This window comes from Phoxinus phoxinus (assembly GCF_949152265.1).
Source record: "Phoxinus phoxinus genome assembly, chromosome: 21".
NCBI classification, from domain to species: Eukaryota; Metazoa; Chordata; class Actinopteri; order Cypriniformes; family Leuciscidae; genus Phoxinus; species Phoxinus phoxinus.
The window spans coordinates 11748876-11767524 of NC_136896.1; the positions used below are offsets into that span (position 1 = coordinate 11748876).

Here is an 18649-nt window from a genome sequence, read left to right on the forward strand (position 1 = left end):
ATAGCCTACCTTTAGCTTTTTACTTCTGGTGACTGCATAGGCTTCAAAATTCATGAAAGTTGTGTTCATCTGTGTTATTAACTTGATGGTGTTAAAATGTGTAAGTATCATAAACTTTTGTTGATCACAGAGCTTGTTTTTTTACGATGATCCAAAAGCCTATGGGAAAATCCTTTTGGGTTTTTGCCGAGGTAAACCAGTGTGATGCTAACTGCCGGTTGGCCTACAAAGTGACGTCACACCTGCACCACTCTATAGGGAAGAAACGACTATTATTCTAATGACTCGGTTTGTCCTAAACAGACCTCTTTGCAAAGGCCAAATCATTCTGGTGAACTTGGGCGTTTCGAATCTCTACGGTTTTTTAAATATCTTTTTCATAGGTCTTCAACTCATATATACAGTGTATCATGATGCTGTCAATCCCCAATTGGGCTTATTCATTCATTCAAAAACCCACATAATATAATTATAAATAATAGTATTGGATATAGAGGCGCAACCTATTCCTGAATATGTGCTCAAACGTCTAAAGACGTCTAAAAAGTGACACTTTAATCAACATTTATGATTATATTGCTATAGTTAAAATGGTACCGACTTATGACTCTGCTGTTAAGCTAAGGTTATTTAAAAATAGAATGTTTACTGTAAATCATCTTTAAGTTTTAGTGGTATCCATTATAGTAGGGAAATGTTATTGTTTAAGAAGCTATGATAAACTGAACCGATCTATGATAATGTGAGATAACATGATGGAAAAAAAGGATGTTGTGTTGGTAAACTGCCAGTTTTCATGTCGCTAAGCTGCAGTGACAACCTATGTGACTACAATTTGGAGTCCAGCTAAGATTTTTTTTTTTTTTTTTTTGTCAGCTGAAACCTACCTTCCTCAAACAACCACACCGTGGTCTATCTTTAACGATCAGTGCATTTTATTTTTCATCACAGTACAAAAATAAATAAAAATAAGCAGAAACAAAATGCAAAAATTTACAGCGACAAGATTCTCGTCTTTTTTTAAAGAACAAACCCCCTCCCTCCCGCCCGCCTGTCAAACTCTAGCCCGATACTATAGAGTCCTACCCTCTAATAAGCACGGCCATGCTCTGATCCTAGAAAATCAACATACACGCGTCACATTCTTCGATACAAACACATTCGCTCGCACTCGCACGCTCATGCAATCCTTTTTTTGTAACACTGTTTTCAGTTCTACAAAGAATTACACAACAGATACAGAGAGAGTTTGACAGGAGTTTTTTTTACTTCTCTTTTTTTTAAGTGTTTTACTTGGTTTCAAAGGACTACTCTGTGATGCAAGTGAAAAAAATGGCACATTTGTTGTGGGCTGGGGGCAAATAATAGCAGGCAAGCGGTGAAATAGGGCTCGCCTACTTCAACCCCCACAACCTCAAACCCCTGCGGTCTCCTCAGACAAATAGCTCACAGAAAAGTGCAAGTCCCGTATCCAAACCTCTCCTGGCACGTAAAGTCACATAAAGCAATGCAGCTGGGCGAGCAGTCGCACAGAATCCATCCATCCCACTTTCATATCATGAGAAGAACAGGCTTTTGCATGAGTTAACAGAGACATAATAATGTTTGCTTATATGACTGTCACATTCTTTTTTTTCTTTTTCTTTTTTTGACTATAAAGAAAGAGATACATAACTACTGAAATAAAGCATGCACAATTTAGCACTGCTGAGATGTTTTAAAAGTGGGCAAATAGATCATATAACACACAATTCCTCAATGTCCAGTTTGATTGATGTCATCAATATGCCTGCAAATGTCACTTTGTAATATTGTTTGCTACTTTAATGTGAATCTGATAGAAATATGCTGCTTATCTCCAGAAATAGACCACATCTCATCCAATTGAATGCCCGGAGCTTGATGCCGTCTGTGTTTGGCACGTGTTGTCATGGGATAATCACTCATGATTGCTTTTTGCAGTGCTGATATGTAGAACATCCCAACAGTACTTCACAGAGAAATTGGTTTCAGGTATTTAACCTCGATTGAAACCGATCGTCTGTCACTATGATGCATTACCTTGGTGTTTCTCAGATTTGAAAATGGTTTTAAACTAAGCTCGTATAAGACGTTATCGCCATGAATAATGCATTCGAATGCAAATGTGCATTAACCGTAATCTTCATTCTCACCAAAAGGTAGCCATCAAACTCATTTCTGCACAGTTTTTTTTTTTTTTTTTTGTACAACACGTTACTAAAATCTCTAAATGCAAGAGAGAAATGTGTGAAAATAATTAATAAATAACAATAAATTACGATTCCGATACTTGTTGTTAATGACAATCCTACTGTTCCAAACTTTGCCGCCTTTGGTATGTGTTTTTAGACCTACATGATTTCCATCAAAGGTATGGCACTGTTTTTTTGATACATTTACTGGCTTTTCTGTACAGAAGCCCCCTGTTGAAACTAGTCGGAGTGTAAAACAAAATGACAAAACAATGGCTCATCGAAGCAGGCATAGCAAGATAAACTATTTTTGTTTTTTCTTCAGATTTCATTCCCTAAACACATATACAGTCGCTTAAAAAACTCAAATTACTTAACTTCATCCAGGTTGTGTGTGCATTCAGATGAATACAGTTGTTTTAAAAAATGAAAAAGCTTCAGAGACGTAAACCACAGGAGAGGTCTGTTTAACATCTTACAAATGTGCTGACAACCTCTCTTCACCTTCTATATCAACAGCCACTGTGCAATGCTGGCCTCAAAGTCATTTCCCTTTATTCTTTGTTTGTGGCTTGCGGACATTATGACGCTCTTCCCTTTTTGCAATTGGCTGTAACAGAGAATTTGCGACAGCAATGTGTTTATCATTCAGTGTGTGTTCGGTTTCATGGACATAGGAGTGAATCAACCTCCAGTTCTATTGACAGTGGTGGCAAAGATCTTGGTGCAAAGTGTCCAGAAGTCAGCTAGACAACAGCTGGAGTCCTGTCCACATTCATGGTTGTGTTGTTCTTTTTATCTCGTTGTGTCTTTTGAAGTCTTTTCGGTCAGTGCTTTGAAATATTCACTACTTTAGAGCATTTGGTCCACTCAAGTCTGGCATTTTTTTGTTGTATTCAGGTCCAAAATTACCCAATTGCCATTGCTAAAGGTAATGAAAGAATCACTACTCATTTTAAACAACATTAGCATCACCCATTGCTTCCTATAATATTCATGAATGCAAATAATCCACTGAAACATATCCCATTAATTAGTCCACCCATGTAGGGATAGTAACCTCAAAAATAAAAATTCTGTCCTCATTTACTCAACCTCTTCTGCAGAACACAAAAGAAGATATTTTGAGGAACTTTTCGTCCACGTCACAAAAATAAAGGTTCTTGGCTATAAGTAGTTTACATGTCAACTAACTCTCATTAGAGTATTAGTAGACTTTCTGATTAATATCTGCTAACTATTTATTATGACGGTTCTCCAACAGACATTCTACTGACTATAAGTATCTTTGCAACTACATATCAACTTATCCTAACCCTAACCCTACCAGTCTACTATACTCTACTAACACTCTAATGAGAGTTAGTAGACATGTAGGTACAACGTTACTTATAGTCAACCGTATGTGTTAAAGGGACCATCAAAATAAAGTGAAACCAAAACCTCTAACACCAATTGAACATTTCCATTCCACAAAATGTTCTTTATAGTGTAAAAATGTGCTTCACACTTTTTAGAAATTGTTCTTTGAGCATCGTTGGCATCCCCATTGGAACCTTTATTTTTAAGAGTGTACAGTTAAAGTCAATGGGGTCCAAAACAACCCTATTGGACGCCATTGATTCTCAGGACTAAGAAACACTGAGACATTTTTCAAAATATCTTCTTTTGTGTTCCACAGGGGAAAAAAAGAAAGTCATACAGGTTTGATGACATGAGTAAATTTCTCAGAATTTCCATTTTCGGGTGAACTATCCATTTTTTCAAAATGCCAGACAAGAGTTCCACCAAAGACATCTCCAGAGCCTCCTCACCGGTCCAGGCCGATGAGCAGACGACTCCTTTCCTCCTCCTTCTGGCTTTCGTTTTTGAGGTCTGCAAAGACCTGGGTGAAATAGTGAGGATCCGAGTTGATCTGCAGCATCTTGGCGCTCATCATGTTGATGATGGACAGACAGCGGTCCCAGAATGTCTCCTTGGAGGTCTCCACCAAGAATGGCTTGAGAGGGTATGAGATCTCATTGCCCATGTAAGAGTAAGACAGGTAGAGGCAGGTCAGCAGCACGGCCTGCAGCTCGTGCTCCGTGGCCACCTCAGAAGAGACCACGTCGCGGCAGAGCATGTAGACGAAAACCACGTTGGCCGGGGTGATGAAGCCCTGGTCCTGCCAGCCCTGCAGCAGCAGAGAACGGTCCACGCTGCGGAGCCACAGCACGGGGTCGGCGGGGGAAAGGTGCTTGAGCCGATAGCACCTCCGGCAGAGGAAATCCCCCAGGCAGCGCAGTAGCTCGCTGGTGGAGGCTTGGACAATCACCCTCTTGGGTGTCCCGGGAACAATGTTGGAGTTGGAAAGAGGCGCCTTCTTGACAGAAGAAGCCGTGTTATTGGAGTTTTTGGAGCCTTGGTTTGATGGACTCGACTGGTCTTGCGTAAAGGACGAGAGATTTGCACACGACTGTGACTTCTTGAGGTTCTCATTGTTGAGGTGAGAAACATTGTTCTGGTAGTTGGTGTTAGGCTGCACCTTCTTAGACCCCTTTTTCTTGGCGGAGACGGCTACTATTCGTTTCCACGGCAGTACGTTGATGAACGGGTGCCGTTTTAGGTTCTTGTCTTTGGCGTTCTTGCTGTTCTGAACCGCCGTGTAGTGGCCCACGGTGGACGGGCCATCCTCGAACAGGGCGGCCTTCCGGTAGCTGGGTGAAAGCGATAGCACGGTTCCCATGATTCCGGGAGCGGGTTATCTGAATCTCAAGGTTAGGGGTCAGCTAAAGAAGGTGCCAAACTGGAGCCCCACTGCTTCCTGAGACTAGTTAAATCTGTAAGACATCCAAATTTAGGTTGGTGCTCTATTTAAAGGAAGAATGATGTCGGGATGGATGAGGACTCTGTCTCTGCAAAGCCTGTAAGACAATAAAAAACATATATAAATACATATTAAATTCCTGGCACATTTCCGATAGCAATAGTATAAGTGTGTATTTTCATTTTAGCATCACAAACCATTTATATTGCAGCATGCATGTGTAGGCCTATGCAGTATAATGTTGCCATGTAGGCTCTCTTCAGATTAAAAGATGCATTTTTAATATACGAGTACATTTTATCTTTATTTTATTGATCTATTAGTTGCTATTTTATATTTCCTGTATTTATGATGTTTAATTTGATCTGTTTTATTTTAGCTGGTCATCTACAAATATTCTACCTGTAGTGTCGTAACAACAGTGATGCTGCATGTTGACTTGGCAATTAGGCCTTTTGTTTCCATTAAAATAATCTCAAATTATTAATGTTAAGATAATTGGACAATGAGTTTTCTCATTGTGGCAAAGTGGTAAAATAATTTTCTTAGGTCAAAATGCCCATATTATTGAAATATTATTGATGTTTTTGTAATCGAACATGTGAACATAATTGCCTTTTTACGTAAGATTATTTAAAACCATAATTTGTGGTTTTAAATTTGACGACAGTAGCTGTTTTCTTTATGTCGAAAACAGGCCGCATAAAAGCATTGTGTCGTAGATTCAAGGAAGATGCGTGAATTCTTTATTCCTTGACACGCACTCAATAACATGCACACAATAACATGCAAATACTTCGTATTCAACTGTACACTTGGCTAAAATATAAACAATTGATTTATGTAGCTCTACCGCACTTAAAACATTTGGCACCCCACGTATATATAGCCTGTATTTTATACAGTAAACTCAAACCCGCCAATGAACATAAATAAAGACATCGCCATTATGGCAGAGTCCAGTGTTTGCTCTCTTGTAAATACTGATCCCACAGTATCACCGTTCGTAAATCTGAATTTAATGGGACCTGTAGTATAACAGCCTACCTCATTCTCGTTCAATGCATGTTTGTAGATTATTTAACAAACGAAAAATAAAAAAAAGAACTTTCGTTTCGCCACTATAATGCATTTGTGCTTTGCTGAAATATGTCAGCCACTGTCCAAGGTTCTGAAAATGTGAGATCCTCCCTGCGATGTTTACAAGAGCACGAGACATAACTGACACTGATTATCATCATCACGTCAATACAATTATAAGAAAATAAGATCTACAAAATAAATGTTTACCAAACCAGCTTACAATTCCTCGATAAATACTGTAAAACTTTGAAAATATGACCAACAATCAACCAAATATAACATCTATGATTACAGAAGCTTCGATGAAATGCTGCTCACTTACAGGAATCTGCTCTCCTCCACGATGCTTTGGCAAAACAAGAGCCGCAGTAATGGCTGTCTGGGTTTATCCTTGATAAACTGCGCATCAAGGAGATGCAGAAACCGCCAGACTAAGTACAAATTTAATTTCAAGATTGTCAGGACGCCTAAATTCTAATAAAATAATAAGCTTTTAATCAAACAAAAACAATCTTCCCGTCTTGTCGGATGTCTCTGTAGGCGCTCCAGAGGTCTAGGGATGCTGGATGTCTCCTTTGGTTGGTGATGCTGAGAACTGTGAGGCTGTGCTATTGGTCCACACCAGCAGATACGGGATTTAGGTTGATGTTGTGCTGTCAGAGCCGCGCGCACTGCGTCCTGCTATTGGAAAGCCTGTGCTCGAGCGCCTCACTGTGGTCTGTTTCTCCACTGCCCCGCCTTCGTGCACCTGGCAATCACAACAAATTTCGATCTCATTTGAAAGTTAAATAATAAAAAATAAAATCACAGACTAAAGAGAAAACTAATAGGCTATTTAGTTATAATTATATGCATCCAAATTCATTAGTAAGGTTAGGCTATACATTTAGCTAGGGCCTATAAAAATGTATAGCCTATCCTCTAACTAAATAAAAATATTTACATTTAAATGTAATATTTATGTCTCCTGGAGCTACAAGTGCTACAAGTCATTTCGGAAAGATCTTATTTACGAGTTGAAGTTACGCACGCCAACACAAAGTCATAAATACGATTGGGAAGCCCGGGATTTTCTCAAGTTTACGAGTTTGGGGCGTGAGGAACGTCTCGGAATAAGATAGCACACGTACTTCTCCAAGATGTCTGTTAAAGATGGTTCATCTGGAAAGAACCTGCTGTGTAGCCTACAAACATCTTTAAAAAGTCATTCTTAATCATAAACATCTTAAAGACGTTTTCTAATTCTCTATTTATAACATCTGACAGGAAATGTCTTTAGAGACGAATTGCAGATGAACAAAACCTGAAAATACATCTAGAATCTAGACGAAAACACGCACATCAAATAGACGTCTCTGAGATGTACGTGTGCTATTAGCTAGATATCTAGCATTGTCCAGCTTTTTTTTTGTGTGACAATGTGACTTGAATGCACTTGACATTATGACTTACGAATCCCTTATAACTCATTAGTACAAACATCCCAGGAGGACTTAACGCACCATAACTTTTCAAATAATTGATACACAGGCTTATTGATAGTTTAGGCAGACGTTTTGCTATTCCCTTCTGGATTTGATTACTATATGTGTTAGATTAGGCCATGTATGTTTGTTTCACTATGTAGAAAAGTCACTACTACACAGATTATAAATTGTTTTTTTCTTTTCTTTTCTACAAATTCAAAATACATAAATATGTACATAAAATCTTGATATGATTTTTCAGTCTGCAAAAGGCATTGAATTTCACCCTTAAACAAAGCAATGCATGATGGTCGATGGCAGGGAATGATAGTAGGGTCTGTCACCACCTACTGACCATAAACAACAACAACAAAATAAAATTCTCTAAGCAGTATGGTAGCCAGCTAAATTAAATCATGATCTCTGAATAATAGCCATAGCCTAATAATATTTACAATAATTATGATTCATATTTACATTAATTAGCCTATAATTCAAAAATAAGTAAATTTAATCATGTAGCAGTTGCTTTTATTTACAGCAACTTAGATATGAGAAAAATAAAAGAAACAGCAATGTTTAAGATGTAAGTAAAGATGTCCTCTATCTACCTTGCACTAGAAAACGTAAAGGTCAAAAGACTACAAAACCCAACAACCACCGCACGCACGCACGCACGTATTAACTCACTTCCGGGTGAGGTCGCAAGTGCTTGTGGGCAGTGAGATTTTTGAATAGGGAAGATGGCAGCCGCGGCAGTGGTGGAGTTTCAGAGAGCTCAGTCTCTCATTAGCACAGACAGAAACGCTTCTATTGACATTTTACATTCAATAGGTAAGGCTGTGTTTACATTGTTTTATAAAACTTTACTTTTCACTCTGCATACTTTAATGATTCAGTATTAGGAAGCTAAGGTACCATGAGCCGGTGCTGCGGTGCTGACTCACTGTACTGTGAGTGTGCGCGCGTCTCAAAACATAGTAAGCTGCCTCCACAGACAGCATTTTTAGACCTTATTGGCGGCAATCGAACTTAAGAATCGAGCATATAACAAAGACAGCTTTTTATGGTTTCATATGCGTGCTCGAACATATGACTCGAACGTTCGAACGCGCCCCCGATTCCCTAAAAGAACTGTCTAGGTAGGCAGCTAGCTACGTTTTGAGACACAGCCCGATGTGTATGGACAGTTAGCTGCACTATTAGCCACCCTTCCAGGCAGGCCAAGGCGCATTTTAACACATTTGTTTGGGATTTATCTTAATTTTGTATACATAATAAGCTCAACCGATGACATTTTATTTTGAGATTCACTTTTTTTGACAATCTTAACTTGATCAACTTGACGTGCTTCATACCAACCATAAGACAATCTTTGACATTTGTTTTTGCTGTCGTAACTTTGACTGAGATTGATTTCTTTCTTTTTTTTGGCTGCTGCAATCCTAAATGTTTTCGTAAATAGATTAACTTTATGTTTACGTCATAATACGCATTCTTAGTTTAAGCAGTTTGTTAGTTAAACCAGTTATTGTTTAAAAACTTGCCGATAATTTGCACTCCAAGTTTCTTTCGTTTCAACCTTTTATTATATTTTTTTCCATGGCTCACATAATGACAAGTTGGTTTTAAACTAGTTACCTAAGATCATTAGACATAATTAATTGTTTATTTTTACGGTGTTTTTGTTAAAAGGTGATTTTTATTTTATTTTTAAGTATTTATTCAGAGTCCCACCTTAATTCTCAGAGACAACTATAACTAGTCATTTGTAGGTTGATTTAGCTAAAACGTGTAAATAATTTGGCCTTATCAAAACAGTTTTTTTTTTTTTTTAGTTTTTTTTTAAAACAGTTTTTACTTTTTTGTACACATCAAGGAGTGGAAGAAAATAAAAATAAAGAAGAATCAAATAAAAACAAAATAGAACTCAACCATTAACAAAAACAAGTCTTACAAGGAGTCAGCAACTAGTACAAGTAGAAATTGTGTTGAAACATTATTGTTATTTTGAGCACCTTGACAAACCCAACAAGGCAACAGTGACTCAACCAATGACATGAGGTCGCAGGCGGGGTTATCTTTTTTTCCCACGAATGGCTGATGGGGGGATGCACTGATTAACGAAAAGTTTTCAGTCAACACATTTGATGTCAAAGACGAATGTGTGTGTGTGTGTGTGTGTACAGCCGTTTCTGACATCAAATGTGTTAACTGAAAAAACATAATTTTCTATTTTTATGTATATCTCCTAGTAACTTTAATTCTAACTGCGGCTTATGTACAAAAGCTATAGGCCAATTACTTTCTATTGATGGGAGGCTTAGAGGTGTTGTTCTTAGTTACCGCTTAACTTAGTCTGTTTTTTTTTTTCAGTGAGACGGGATGTCCAGGAGGATGATGAAGAGGCGGTTCGTGTCAAGGAGCAAAGCATCCTTGAGCTGGGCACTCTCCTGGCCAAGACGGGACAAGCTGCAGGTGACGATCAACATACTGGGGCGATTCTGTGCCTGCAATGGGAATTTTTTACTTTGTTTTGACACCATCATCATCATCATTCTGCTTGTTTTTTTTTTAGAGCTTGGAGGCCTGCTGAAGTTTGTGAGGCCTTTCCTGATCTCCATAAGCAAGGCAAAGGCAGCACGGTTGGTGCGCTCGCTGCTGGATTTATTTCTGGACATGGAGGCAGCCACGGGCCAGGAGGTTGAGCTGTGTCTGGAATGCATTGAATGGGCTAAAACTGAGAAGAGAACCTTCCTCAGACAGGCCCTAGAGGTAAACTGAGCATCAGCTTTGAACTGTCAGGGCGATCAGAGCTACTACACAAGCCAACAATTAATATAAAATGGGTAGTTCAAACTCTTAAGATCTGACTGGATGCCATAAAAGTGCATATATATGCAGAACTGTGTCATTAAGTGAATTATATATTACTGTGCCAAAAAAACACATTTTATGAAAGCAACAAGCCATTCCATATATTTCAGTGTATATTCTCAATTAAAGTAATGAATTAAATGTAACTAGCAGTAGACAACTATATAATTTATCACTATTCCTTGCCATTTTTTGTCAGGCTCGGCTCATTTCACTCTATTTTGACACCAAGAGATACCAGGAAGCCCTTCATCTGGGTAAGAATAAAATATATATGTATTTGCAATCAGATCCAGAAGTCAGAGCCAAATAATAAGAAATTATCAAAATCATGTTTATTTATTCACTTTTTGCCCAAATTCTTGTATGATTGTATTAAATTAGAAAATTAGAATCAATATAAGCATTCTCAATAGAGCTTTCTGTCTTTTGGATCCTACTGTATCTCTAGATTTTTGTTGTTATACTTTTGATGTACTTGATTTTATTTGTGCACATTATAAGATCTGTTCTTTCCCCTCAGGCACCCAGTTGCTGCAGGAGCTGAAGAAGATGGATGATAAAGCTCTGCTGGTGGAAGTCCAGCTGCTAGAGAGTAAAACCTACCACGCTCTCAGCAACCTTCCCAAAGCCAGGGCCGCCCTCACCTCAGCCAGGACCACCGCCAATGCCATTTACTGTCCCCCAAAGCTCCAGGCAGCTCTTGATATGCAGTCAGGCAAGTCTCACTTCTCTGTTTAGCGATTTACAAGTGCGTTTGAGATTGGAAGATATTTGACTCTTTCGCCCTTTCACTCCAGGTATCATCCATGCAGCTGAGGAAAAAGATTGTAAAACTGCCTATTCTTACTTCTTCGAGGCTTTTGAGGGCTACGATTCCATTGACAGCCCCAAGGCAGTCACTGCACTGAAATACATGCTTCTCTGCAAGATCATGCTCAGCTTGTAAGTGAGATAAGCGCTTGCATTTTATCCCTGTTTGTGTGTGGGAGGCCACAGGATAATAGAACAGTTATTGTGTTAGTTACGCCAAGCCCTGTTATGTAACGCCGACTTTCGAAGTAATACTTAGGCTATAATTTCTTCAGTACAATCCATCTCCATAATGCATCGCCTACACTTAATGACCCGTGTAGCTAAAACACAGAAAGTGTAGCATGTGTTAAAAAAAAAATCATTAATACACTACTGTTCAACAGTTGAAGTTTTTGAAAGAAGTGTCTTATTCTCCTCAAGGCTGCATTTTAAAAAAAAAATCAATAATACAGTAAAAACTAGTGATGCTCCAAAATGATTTTTTTTTTTTTTTACCGAAGTACTGAAATTAAAGTTTTCAATTACCTGATAACTTAAAACTAAAATAATGTTTAATAATTAATCTAACTTATTTAATAATCAACACTCAAATTGAAGCTGAGTTGTATATAACATTTGAATTGCGCACAATGCAGTTTTTATTCCTTTTCTAATCCGATCGAGAGAACATTAAACTTATGACCAGAAATGGATAAATATTAAGTCTGCTGTTTAAAACAAATAAAGAACCAATGTAGGAGAATGGTTATTAAGTGCAAACAGCGGAAAACGTTGTATATTTGTGTGCAGTGTGCGGCATGTCAAAATATGTATTCCGATATGAAGCTTGTGACATATAAGCAGGCACGATCACGTGTTTAGCGTTCATGCAAACTACAATACATTCAGATGCATCAATCGGAATGGTTAGATACATGATAAAAATAACTTAAGGTCAAAAATACTTTTTGTACATAAATACATAAAATAAATACTTTATATAATTTCATTTAGTTTTAAAATCATCTGTATAATATTGTCTCTATATTTTAATGTTAATCAGGTAATGATTAATTAAAATGATCAATTAATCGCACTCTCAGTCCTCTCCTCGTTGAATTTTTGGGAAATAGGGATTCAGCAAGTGTACATAGGATGTACGCTCAGTCAGAGTGCATTGTGGGTATAAATGGGAATGAATGTAGGAAATTAAATTGTTCACTTAGAGCGGTTGATTATATGAGACATTTTCTATTCTTTTCTTCAGGCCAGAGGAGGTACAGGCCTTGATCAGTGGCAAGCTGGCTCTGCGATATACTGGGCGACAGGTAAGCTCATTAAAATTCCAGTGTCTTTTTATAGATGAAATGACTGCTTACTAACAACTGCTCTACCGAAGCATTTCAGGGTTCTTCTGTGCACCGGGCTTTCATGTGCTTTTAACAACCTGTTACACATCGGACAAATCTTTTTTTCTTTCTAGGCAAGTGCTCATTTATAGTTGTGCCCTATAATTTTTGTTTTCTCCATCAGACCGATGCACTGAGATGTATAGCACAAGCCAGCAAGAACAGATCATTAGCAGATTTTGAAAAGGTGAGATTTTGACTGATGTCTGTATAATTTTTCAACGGACATCTGTCATGCTCAGCTTTCTGTTTGCTCTTTCACACACGAAGGCCCTGACAGAGTACACTAAAGAGCTGAGGGACGACCCCATCATCAGCACGCATTTGACCAAGCTTTACGACAACTTGCTGGAACAGAACCTCATTCGGGTCATTGAGCCTTTTTCCAGAGTACAGGTAGTGTGTGTGTCTTTCATAGATCTTTTTAGCCTTAAGTGCATAATTTAGTTATTTATTGTAAATATAATACTTTAAAGGGATAGTTCACTTTAAAATTAAAATTGTCATCATTTACTCACCCTCAAGTTGTTTCAAACCTGTATTAATTTATTTCTTCTGCTGAACACAAAGAAAGATATTTTGAAGAATGTCGGTAACCAAACAGTAGACTGTACCCATTGACTGCCATAGTATTTTTTTTTCCTACTATGGAAGTCAATGGGTACAGACTAATGTTTGGTTACCGACATTCTTCAAAATATCTTCCTTTGTGTTCAGCAGAAGAAATAAATTAATACAGTTTGAAACAACTTGAGGGTGAGTAAATGATGACAGAATTTTAATTTTAAAGTGAACTATCCCTTTAAGAAATTCAAGATTTTATTTAAAAAGGACCAATTTATATTTCTGACAACTCTAACAGATTGTATTATGATTTGTATGTACTTTTCTCTCTTTTCAAGATTACACATATAGCTGGTCTCATCAAACTCTCAAAGGTACGAACTATTCTTTTCTTTTCAGAAGATTTTCACTTTTGTGTATAGCTTTAAACTAATATTCGCTTAGGAAATCACAATGCCTTTAATGTCACCATAAACCAAAAATATGACAAACTATAACATGAATCAATCGATATGTAAGCATTTATACAAGACTGCTAAAATAAAATGTTCTATCTGTTATTTGTTGTGGCCCACAGGATGATGTTGAGAGGAAACTGTCACAAATGATCCTGGACAAAAAGTTTCATGGTTAGTCTATCTTTTGGATCATTACCTTTCTTTGTCATTAAAATTTTTGCATTTTAAAAAAGGATTTTATTGCAGAGCATTACAAAAAGTCGCAACCAGCCCAAGTAGAAATTTAAAAATGTCAGAGCCATGTTGTAGTTGTTTTTGCAGACATCTTGTACCGATAGTGCTCATGGGTGACTGAAGTCCAGCCTGTGATGTGTACCGATCCCATTCCCCCTCTCTTCCCATTCATTTTGTGTCTCTTTCTGCACTATAATGTAGGGCTGGGCGATATGGCCAAAAAAAAATATCACAATATTTTTTTTTATATCAGTCGATATCGATAATTATCGATAAATGTCAAATCTTTATTTATTTCAAGTTTAAAGACAGATTTGTATTCCTAAGTGAAAGCTGTAGAAACCAGAGCGTTGTTTTTAAACTACTCTTTATTGTCAGAACATATCATGACAAACACTTGCCAAACAGGGGAACATTTCACAAATCCGAGGTAGAACATTCAAACATTTGTCATTTTTCCTTAACAAAATAAATATCTTTATTTCAGTAGTATTAGCTTGAGTTAGGATGCAGATTTACTATATATACAATTTATGTTCATTAACAAAAACAGTAACATCTGTTAAAAAAAAGTAACAACATTATTTTGATTTGGTAAAATGTAATATTCTTTAGTTTTATTAAAATTAACCATTGGTCAGCCAGCATCATGCATTTAGATCATGATAACCACAGATAAAATGTAACTTTATGGTTTCTATGGTATTTATGAAAACCAGTAGCCTAAATACATTATTAAAAACTGTAATTATATTCCATTAGTCTTTTAATACATTGTCTACATTAATAATATTATACAATTCAATATATATATCCCACATTTCATGGTGCAGTTAATATTACTAGGCTAACGTTACAGTAAATCCGTGGTAAATTATGGGAATTTGTAGACGGAAAAGCGTCTGACTGTATCGTTGCGCACAGTGTTTCTCCTGTTCGTCAGCGCCGTTTCATCTGCCTTTAAACTGGTTTAAATCACTGAGACATTTGTCTTCCTCGCTGAATTCAAGCGCTTCTCACTGGATCTCGTGACCGAGACCGATCAGAGTAAACGCGTCTGCTGTAGTGAACCATAGACAGTATATAAGATGGACACAGCGACCCCATAGACTTCAACGGAGAAAAGTGAAGCCCATTTGAAGCACTCACTTCCTGATCGCCAGGCGAACTGCGCAGGCTCAAACTGAGCTTGAACACGTGAGCAACGTGTCTGACAGCTGTCAGTCTTCTAGTAGCTGTGCGGAGAGAAATCTGAATCATTCCCTTCCGAATCTCGCAGAGACGGAGAGCGTGAGTATTAGCTGTCCATGAGCTAGCAGTAAGAGCAACTTTATCACTCTCTGTGGGCTACTCCCTTCACTTTATCGGACTTAATGCCTCCACGTTCCCCCGATTGCCTGCGAGCTTCTACGCCGGTTTATACGGTAATTTCTCTACAGTGCGACAGGGAGTCGCGTGAGTTATGACGCAATCGTTAGCCTATTTTTACAAAAACGGCTTCTACGGGGCCATAACGTAAGGTACAAGGTAATGGAGCCTTTTATACATTGTCGAGTTTCTTTAGAAATAAATAATGGACAAATGGAGTCTTTGGACGCCTCAGATGTAAAGTTATTCGCTGTCAAAGTGACGCAAAAATGAATGGGAGTCAATGGAATGCTAACAGCAGGTGAAGTTCTGCTACAATGGCGGCGCCCGCAGAGGCTTCAGTTTCCGGCGGATGGATTACCCCCTTGTAGTGAACTCGCGCTGCCGTTTGGACTTTGAGCCGAGCGGATAAACGGTCCGTGTGGCGCGCGGTTCAAATGAGATTCGTTCCGCTTTTGGCGCAAAAACATTATCGAACATTTATCGGACTCTTGATATCGTTTTATCGAGAAAAATTATATCGCGATAATTATCGTTATCGTTTTATCGCCCAGCCCTACTATAATGCAAATTATAAGCTAAATTATCTAATGAGAGTCACGATATTGCCAAAATATCTTAAGCTAAATGTTACGTTCTGGGCATTTTGACCAATAAAGGATATTCTTTTCCCCCGAAAAGGCTAGTTAATGTTATCACATTGGACTAAAACCTACCGACTTGACTCACACAGAATATAACAACTTCCCAAAAAATTTTTTTTGTTTTTTGTATTTCATATTTTGTTTCTCAGTTTTTGAGTGAAAAAGTTTCATAAGACCAGATCAATAACGAGGCCTTCGATCAGTCAGGTCCAAAAATATATACACAGCCCTTGCTAATTTAATTAAATACAATAGCATAATGAGTGATTTACAAGCAATTATTTGAAAGTCTGGTCATTTTTGACTGGGAACACCAAATTATGTAAAGGTTTTTCAGCACAGCACAATTTATTTCTACTATCGCAGGCATCCTTGACCAAGGTGAAGGAGTGCTCATCATATTTGAGGAGCCGCCTGTGGACAAGACTTATGAGGCAGCTCTAGAAACCATTCAGAACATGAGCAAAGTTGTGGATTCACTGTACAACAAGGCTAAGAAGTTAACATAGGTGAGGTGTTAAATGTTTTGTCTATAATTAGTTTCTTCAGTCTGATTTCATAATCCGGTTTCTAATGTGTATTTGTGTTTCATTCTCCTGCAGAATAAAAGTCGGAAGCTGCTGCTGTGTGAAATGGTTGTATGCGTGTGAGTTTGCCCGTGTGTATGTGTGTATGGCCAACATGTGGAACTTTTTTTTCACAGCAAAAAGGGACAACATTGAGCAAGATCTACTTGTTCCCCAGTTGAGAGTTTTTAATGTTTCTTTTCTTTCAAATGGACAATTTCATCTTTCTGATCTTCTGACCTTTTTTGTTGTTCTTCTCTCAACGGCCAAACACAGGCCATCAGGGAATGTTGTACAACTACAATAAAATCCTAAAATGTCATGTAGAAATGTATAGCTCTTCTACATTTAAAGTTTTTTAATTACAGCAACTTTGTGATACAGACTCCTGGTTTCGGTTGTCGGCGGTTCATCGGTTGTTTGCTGTAGTGCATATCTTTTTTTTTTTCTTATTTTATGGATTCACATTTTATCTGATTGTTGTAGGTGAGAGATTCAAAGGAACTTGCCTGTAATGAAGAGGCTCTGTAATAAGCACAGTTGCCAATCATATTACCACACACACTAGAAAATTGAGTATGATCAAGGGTATTGTTTGCTGTTTACTTTTACAGTATACCTACCGTCTTTACGGTTTTGTATTTACAGTGTACTGTTTGCCAAGTTAGGTTGGTTATATTAAATGGCCCAATCATACAAAGGTTTTAGTCCTCTTTGATTAAAAGATAATTTTCCCACTGTACTGAAGTTTATTCTTTTATCGTTCATTAAAAAATTTGCCCCCGATCAGTATCTCAATGCAAACTCCATTTCTAGTTTGCCAGCAATAGACCATTATATAAGTTAAATACTCAGTCGCAATATTATTTTAAAAAACAATGTTTTGTACTTTTTTTTTATCTTATCGATTTCCGTGTAAATGTATACTTTCAGGCATCCTTTGCAAAAAAAATATTTATGTTCTCATTTATTCTGTTTAGTGTGCAATTATCATAGTTATTATGGGAGAATGGTGTTTTTAAAAGACTTAAAAGTCCAGTGTTGATTTGAGAGCTTATTGCATGTGATTGTGGTTGATTTGTAGTGGCGATCTAGCGTTGATCAGTCGGAAATTTAGTGAGAGATTAAACACTTTGGAAAGTAATGTTTTTTTTTGGTCCACAAATGTCCACTATCAAAGCTCAACATTTCAAGCATCGAAATCTTGGTATAGGCATATTACAGTTTGAGGAAAGTGACTGTTTTATTTTTGTATGAGTTGGCCTGTTCACTAATTAAAGTGTTTTGATTACATTTACTGGTTTTTAGGGAAATTATCCTTATCTCTTATGTGTACATGGGTATAAATACTGGGCAGTTTCCCTTTATGTGGAAGTATATGCACGCTTGTTCTGCAATGTGTTTTCTTGTGATGAAGTATTTGGGGATTTTCATATCAAATACTGTACATTAAGATGGAGTATTAAATCACAATGACTTTAGTTTATGAGAACTTTATAAAATATGGTTGCTAATAAAGCAATATTAATGTACACCCCTTTTAAATAGAAAAACATTAACCATATACTTTTTTAGATCCTCAAATGATTTAAAAAGTTTTTAGTCAGTTTTGTAACTGACTTTGAAATCAAACTAGCTTACATTGCTATATTTAATAACAATATAAAAGTTTAAAGCAGAATACTTTTGAGTTCCATTTTTTAAAAGGTTAATGTATTATTTTGTATTTCTTGCTAAAAGATTTATGGCAGACATAACTGATGGGACCGATGGGATAAAAAATAATTACACTAAAGAAATGATCACAATTATAATAAAACAACAACTGAACAACCTTGGTAGTTGGGTGAATAAGTGTGTAGTGTACATTTCTCTTAATCCACATTACAGTTTATTTGAATGAACTCTTTATAATAATATTATAATTCGATCAGGTTGTGTTAAGTACCTTTGGCAGCCTGTTCAAATGTTGTGTAATATTAATTCAGATTTCAACAGAACCGATAAAAAAATATATTAAGAACACGTAGAAGTATTAACTTAACCCTGTGTGGATGGTAAACCTTTATTTTGAAGAAGAAAAAAAAGCTACCCTCAGGTTTACAGTCTATGACTTAAACCTGTATGAAGTCTTGTAATAATTAATTGGTTATTTTATCCCTTTTT

General features: G+C 37.1%; 2 protein-coding genes across 2 annotated transcripts; one reads left to right on the top strand and one right to left on the bottom strand.

Annotated features, from left to right (window-relative positions):
* Window positions 1-1650: 1650 nt before the first annotated feature.
* cdk5r1b (cyclin dependent kinase 5, regulatory subunit 1b (p35)) lies at window positions 1651-6701 on the bottom strand. The gene is made up of 2 exons (XM_079595164.1): window positions 6425-6701; window positions 1651-5116 (listed from the first exon to the last, which is right to left on the bottom strand). Exon 2 carries the CDS (start codon window positions 4936-4938, stop codon window positions 4024-4026), a length of 915 nt encoding a protein of 304 aa, XP_079451290.1. The 5' UTR covers window positions 4939-5116; window positions 6425-6701; the 3' UTR covers window positions 1651-4023.
* A 1539-nt stretch (window positions 6702-8240) lies between these two features.
* On the top strand, window positions 8241-18253 carry psmd11b (proteasome 26S subunit, non-ATPase 11b). Its single transcript, XM_079595512.1, has 13 exons — window positions 8241-8402; window positions 9945-10046; window positions 10147-10343; window positions 10645-10702; window positions 10969-11163; window positions 11246-11390; window positions 12508-12568; window positions 12774-12836; window positions 12920-13045; window positions 13552-13587; window positions 13791-13842; window positions 16284-16426; window positions 16520-18253. Exons 1-12 carry the CDS (start codon window positions 8312-8314, stop codon window positions 16424-16426), a joined length of 1269 nt encoding a protein of 422 aa, XP_079451638.1. The 5' UTR covers window positions 8241-8311; the 3' UTR covers window positions 16520-18253.
* The last annotated feature ends 396 nt before the right edge of the window (window positions 18254-18649 follow it).